At 48.4% G+C, this 6,988-nt stretch overlaps 1 protein-coding gene across 1 annotated transcript; it reads left to right on the top strand.

The window, feature by feature from the left end:
• Positions 1-3,066: 3,066 nt before the first annotated feature.
• LOC117589777 (homeotic protein empty spiracles) lies at positions 3,067-5,375 on the top strand. Its single transcript, XM_034281974.1, has 2 exons — positions 3,067-4,207; positions 4,305-5,375. Exons 1-2 carry the CDS (start codon positions 3,067-3,069, stop codon positions 4,652-4,654), a joined length of 1,491 nt encoding a protein of 496 aa, XP_034137865.1. The 3' UTR covers positions 4,655-5,375.
• The last annotated feature ends 1,613 nt before the right edge of the window (positions 5,376-6,988 follow it).

The raw sequence follows: 6,988 nt of genomic DNA, 5'->3' as shown, positions 1-6,988 counted from the left end.
ACGAAGAACTGTGAAATCGATAGATCTTCTTCGCTTTTCTAGGAACTCGCAGGCGACCCACGTACGAGCACGCAGCGATGGCGCTTGTCCTCCGATCGAGCTGCTACAAATTAATTACATTTAAACGGCTCGGCAACGGCTCCCCCACAGTCTGAACATTTCCCTGTGCCAAAAACTGGGAAAAATGGGCAGGGGAAACACACACACAATTCAAATGAATTTGGTGGCACTCTCGAGAAGAGTGGAGGAGAGCACTCCAACACACATTCTAAACGCCAACTCATCATCATTAAAGTCAATTTTGTTCGTCTTCTGTTGCTGTTTTTTTTGTTGTTTTGCTACTCAACAATTGCTGGCCATCGAATCGGACAAAGGGAAATTTGCCACGTTTTTCATTGTTTTCCCAAAAGAAATACGTACAACAAAAAACAAAAAGTGAAACTGCTGTTTTTTCTCTACCATTTTCAGCTGAACTCAAAACGAAGATTGGACTGGGAAGAGGTGAAATTGCATCATGCTGTGCCTCTGACTGGGCCTCTGACTCGGCCTGTGGCTCGGGTTCTCTGGAATTGTTCGCAGGCTGGAAAATTGTTGATTTTGACACCTTTGGGCCATTGTCTGCCGCTTTATTTCCATCTAATAAATACATTTGTACTCATTGTATCTCCCCAGACTCTCTTTTGTTTTCCCTGTTGCTGTGTTGCATTTTTTATGGTTTTCATTTTGCGGAGCCTTGCGAACCCTTGGCCTCTATCTGCGGGGGGCACCACTTGGCTGCTGATGCTGCTGCTGCTTCTGCTGCTGCTGCTGGTTGTGCAGGATATCTTTATTCGCTCATTAGCAGCACAATTCTCCTGGCTGCAGGTCCTGCAGCTCCTGCGGCGAGGCTATCGCAACGGTGGGCGTGTGAAATGACCAGAAATAGATGTTCAATTACATTTAAAAACAAAATTAATGGGGGAAAATGTCTCAAATGCTGAGATTGAGTAGGAAATTGAGTTAATTAATTTACAACTAAAATCATACATTTTCTACTTTCACATTGAACTAACAAAATCAAATAAAAATCGGAGCTTCGCACACGCTTTGCACATTAAACCGCAAAAGCAAAACCTCTGCGACGGTGGCGGGGTAAAAATCTCTGAACTTTCCAAGGCATTTCTCCTTGTAATCAAAATCCATTAGTCAACATAATTACGCTTTAATGGGCTCGAAAGTTGTTTTTGCCTCGCGTCGAATTCGAATCGTATCGAATCGAATCGAATCGCATCGCATGGAAATTGTGCAAATATGCGTGGCTTAATTAGCGGCCATAAAAATCTGATAGATTTCAATCTGACACGCGAATTGTCGCCGCTATTTATAGCCCCAGAGATTTCTAGAGTGGCACTGATAAGCGAGTGTGAAAAACATTAAAAAAGAAACGCTATTTGCTGATTGCTAATTGAGGCTTGTGTCGCAGTCCGAAAAAAAACCATTGGAATCGGGGGGCTGCGCATGAACTGGAACCTTTTATCACGTTCCAGCAATTGCTGGAGCTGCTCTGATTTAGATTTCAGATGCCGATCCGATTCGAAATCATAAATTATGCGGACTTTGTCGTGTGCCAAACAAAACTAGTGTTCAAAAATTAACATTTAAATCGTGGCAAAACAATATCGCAACAGCAGATGCCATAAAACTGTCCCGATCGGGGCTCGAGGATGATTTATTTGAGTACAGCTCGATGGTACTTCATTGAAGTGCATTCGTGGTGTGGAATTGCTAATGTGGATGTCGGATCGGCGGCTGTGAATCGATCAAGAATCCTGTAAAATGGGTATCAGGAAGCTGTGGCAACGTGATAATCCTCAGCGAGAGAGACAGAGATTTGATGTTGTTGGGTACACAACGGTGACAGTTCCCTTAAGCTTTCGAAAACAACAGCAAATTTCTTGTTTCCCAGCAAACAGAGTAAACTTCGAAGCAAAATCCCAGGTAACCCGCACAAAGAGCAGCACCGGAAAATAGTTCAAACTTAGTCGCAGGATTTGCAGGGAAACCTTCAGCGTGAGAGGGAGACATTTTGCCACCTTGCGTTTGATTTTCATTTGACGCTCGTTTTCGGAACAAAGTCTAACCACAAAAACTATGAATGGCAGTTTAAGCCAAATTACACAAAGGCCCTAACAGAGCCAGAGAGTGGGACAGGGAGAGGGCGAGGGCGAGGGAGAGGGAGAGGGAGAGCAGAGAGAACAACCACCAGCACCAGCACAGTGGAACGGAAGCCATATGCAGAAAAACTACAAAAACAGCAATAGTCCCACGGGTGAGGGAGAAAGAGGGAGAGACAGAGGTAAATGTACCGCATTAAATAGGACCCGCCCAGCCTTTAGAGCTGGCCATATGTACACACATTTATGCATGCAGACAGATGCCCGTTTCACTCACTCGCACGCAGGCGCATATCGAAGCAGATAAAATCCACAAGCAGGCGAGAAAGCGATGGCAGCTCAAGAGTCCGGACCAGCACACACGCTCCGTCGCAGTCGCACTCGAGCAGGGGAATACAAGAAAAACGAGTTTGGCAAGTATGCGCTGGTGTGCGTGAGAGTGAGAGTGAGAGGCAGCGCAGCCGCAGCCAACAGCCACTTCCCACAGCGTACACTTGGTGGTGGTGCGACGACTCTCCGAATTATTCGAACCGCAACCGTCGTCGAGCAAGCACCGTTGTTTCGAAACCAAGCGCGTCGATCGCAAACGAAACGAAAACAAGTAGAAAGTTGTTTCGTCTTCCACGGTATTTCGACAAAGTTCCGCAAGTGATTGTGTGTGAATATAAATAGTCAGTGAATAAATATTTTATACAGCGACCCAATGCGGCGCCCCGTATAAACTCCAACAGAAAGCAGAGCCCAAGGAAGACCCCAGAGTGGATTCCCCACGCTCCCAAATACAAACGCTTCACCAGAGGATTAGCCAGAAATACTAAACATCAAAATACGTGTACACCCGTGTCCCAGAGAAGCCGCCAACATAGCCGAGCTACTAGCCGCCTCGCCACCCGCCAGCACCACGCGCGTATTTATGACTAAGATGATTCCGCCGGTACCCACCTCAGCCGTCATGATGCCCACGCCCAAGCAGAAGATCGGCTTCAGCATCGAGTCGATAGTCGGCAACGATGCGGCCTCGATTGCCGCCGGCAATCAGCAGATGCGCGCCACCTCGGACCACAGCGCCAGCCCGCCGCCAGGCGAGCGCAACGGCCCCGGATCACCGCCCCAGACCCCACCGGCTGCCGTCACCATGCTGCCGCACCACCTCATGGCACCGCCGTCGCACGGCATGCCCCTGCCGCACCACATGTCGCCACATCAGCTCCAGCACCAGCACCAGCATCCCCATGCGCATCCACATCAGCATCCTCATCCCCATCTGTCGCCGGCCCAGCAGCATGTTCTGCACCAGCACCTCCTCATGCAACAGCAGGGCACACCCAAGACCCACCAGGACATCCAGGAGCTGCTGCAGCGACTCCACCACAACGCGGCCGTGGCCAGCGGCATGAGTCCGCTCCAGACACGCCTCTCCCCCGAGTCCGATGCGCCGCCCGCTCCCGTTTCCCTCAAGCGCGAGCGTTCTCCGGCCCCACCGTCCATGGAGCAGGCCGAGAATCCCTCCCAGCGTATCCAGCCGCCACACACGCCTCCGAAATCCGTCTCACCACAGTCATCGCAACCCTCCTCGTCGCCCAGCCTGCTGGTCAGCAGTCCGCACAACACGCCCCCGCAGCAGCAGCAGCAGCAGCAGCCACCAAACTACCCAAAGCCTGGAATGCATCCGGCCGGAGCCATGATGATGCAAGGAATGCCGCCAGCCGGCTTGGTGCGACCCTTTCCCGTGGGCCCAGGCGGACCACCCATGCCTCAACAGGGACAGCCCGGCATGCCGGACATCAAGGCCCTGCCCCCGTACATCAATGCACCCCCAGAGATGCAGCCCCAGCACAATCCTCACCTGATCGCCGCTGCCCAGTTCCAGATGGCAGCCGCCATTCAAGCTGGACATGTCCTGGGCCCAGCAGCAGCTGCCGCTGCCGCCGCTGGACTCCCACCCCACGCCGCACAGTTCATGCCAAATCCTGGCATGGCGCGGGACAGCTACCAGCTCTACCCTTGGCTGCTGAGTCGTCATGGCCGCATCTTTCCACACCGTTTCCCTGGAAGTAAGTATCCCCCACTTGGCAGTGCCTCAGCCACCACTTTCTCCCACTCTCCCGTCTGCAGATGACTAACCGAATGCTTCTCTTTTGTGTCTTTAAGGTTTCCTGGTGCCGCCATTCCGCAAGCCCAAGCGCATCCGCACCGCCTTCTCGCCCTCGCAGCTCCTGAAGCTGGAGCACGCCTTCGAGAGCAATCAGTATGTGGTGGGGGCCGAGCGCAAGGCCCTCGCCCAGTCCCTCAACCTGTCGGAGACGCAGGTGAAGGTCTGGTTCCAGAACCGTCGCACCAAGCACAAGCGAATGCAGCAGGAGGACGAGAAGGGTGGCAGCGGCAGCTCCGAGCGCAATCACCACAACGGCAGTGGGGACGAGGAGGACGATGAGCTCATCGACATGGAGATGGACGACTGTGCCAGTGATGACGAGCACGATCTGGATGCCAGCCACTAGGACCACTAGACGGTTCCATCCGTGAGTTCCTTACCCAGTCGATGGGTTCACAAGTTCCCAGAAGCTCTGCCGCGAGTAAAATAGTTTGTTTTTTGTGATATATTCTTAAATAATGGCGACGGCGATGTAAATATCAGGCGATAGAAAGTATTAGACACTTCAGGCCCCCTCCAACACCATCCATAAAGTATCTCCTTATCAAGAACAGTGCCAAATCCTTTGCCAGGGGGCCCCATCGAAGAACAGAACAGAAGTTGAGTAGAGCTCAAGGTGGGAAAACTCAGCGTTTTCCACTTCTTCAAAGCTTTTTCTATTTCCCAAAAAAACTACCAACAAAACAACACAACAAATCTATATTAATTATAGTATCCATAACTGTACAAATCTAATGATTTAAGCATGTAAATATTTGAACAAGCAGCGCAGAATCAGCAGCAGAAGCAGAAGCAGGCGCATTATTTTTAATTAGTGAATTCCTCGAAGAAGAGAAACTATCCCAACCCTACTGTATATGTAATTCTTGTACATTGTATGACGATCTAGCATTTATTTATGTATAGCCATAAGCACGAACCTCTAGAGTCGCTCAACTGCAGCTGGATATTACTTAAGCCCCATTAGTGTAGCCTTAGTCGCTAGCTACGTACGAGTACTACTTCCTAAGACCCGACACAACCACATGATGATTTTAAGCAAAAGACACAAAAAATAATATTATTATATTAAATATAAAATATTCATTATGAAAGAAAATTACAGAAACTGATTTATTGGGAGGAACAAATTTACACATCTTGGAATTTATTGGTAAGAATGTAAACACAAAATACATTTCTCAACAGTAAATAATTAAATGTATAATAAAATGTGTTCAAAGTGCCCTGAAAATAATGTTTCCTGGATAAGAAATTGGCTTAGAATTTCCCCACATTTCCTTTGCTACTTGCCCACTGTATTGCACTTTAACAGGTTCTGAAACAATCACTGGATTTTGCGAAAGATGGTAAAAGTGTAGGTAAAATATTCTTTTAAATTTTCAGTCAAATATCAATCCATCAAACAATCATTTTGGTCTTTCCAAATCTCTAAAACTTTACCTTCAATCAACAATCAATTTCTCTGTCAACAATCGTGTCTTGCACATTTGCAGTGATTTTGTTCCACTGTGTGACAGTGTGACAGAGCTGGAAATTATGCGCCGTCAATTAATTAGCGTGTGACATTTAACATTTTTGTTGCTGTTGCTCTTGCTGTTGCTGTCCGCTCGATGGCTGACAGGTGGGGACAGGAGGTGGTGGCTGAAGGAGGCGACTATAAAATGCATTTAGCGATCGTTATTTCTTATAGATTTCATAAGCATTTTAATTGCACAATTTAAAATGCAAATCGTGTTTTATTGTAGAATTTAATTGAGCGCAGCTCGTGAGAGATCAAACGGAATGGCTGGGTGGGAGATAGAGAGAGAGAGAGAGAGAGAGGAAGCCACAACGAGGTGGGAGGTGGCAAGGAGCCGCAGCAGAAACTGGTTAACGAAATGTTGTGGCTTTGGCTGTGGCTCGAGGTGTGCTAATGATTTAAAATCAAAATTTATTATTATGGGTTCACAAATTTATGCGACAGTTGGTGGACAGCCGCGAGAGGTATCCTTATCGGAACAGCTATCGCCTCAAATCCGACAAATCTAATGAATATGCAATAAGTAGTGGGTAATGGGTAATGGGTAGTGGTAGCGGATAATTGCAATGGGCAAACTGCAATGCAAAGTGGAGCTATTCAGATGCGAGTGCGATGCGATTGAGTTCGATTCGTGGGACCGATATGGTTAATTAACGGACATAACGAGGCTAATTACTAGCTGTTAACAGCACTAAATCGTGGCACTCTGTCACTCTGTGCCCCCCCAATCCTCCGTGCCACCCACAGCTGTGTGTGGCGGAAGTGCGGCAGCAGATACCTCAGATGGCAAAGTTTGCAATGGCAATTGCAATGCATAAATCACGTTAGTACAAATTATATGCTTCAGTCAAGATCACAATCGCACGATTACCCATAAGCCACCACAGAATGATGAGGGGTGAGTTGGGGACCTAATGGCGATTCTTGTTTGCTTAGCAGGCACGCACATTCGATGGCACTCCAGAGATACGGATAAACCTCTTGACTTTTGCCCATCAGCAATCGGTGTGCTGTGCTGTAATTAATAATGGGGCAGGGGCTGGGGCACGCCCCAACATTGTATAACCGATTCAAAGCTGACGCTGAGGTTGGAGTTGGAATTGGATTTGGAGCTGAGGCTTATCGCTGCCGCTTTTCAATATCATTTCAAATGTTTCT

This window comes from Drosophila guanche, unplaced genomic scaffold, assembly GCF_900245975.1.
Source record: "Drosophila guanche unplaced genomic scaffold, DGUA_6, whole genome shotgun sequence".
NCBI classification, from domain to species: domain Eukaryota; kingdom Metazoa; phylum Arthropoda; class Insecta; order Diptera; family Drosophilidae; genus Drosophila; species Drosophila guanche.
This window is presented reverse-complemented; position numbering and strand designations above follow the sequence as displayed.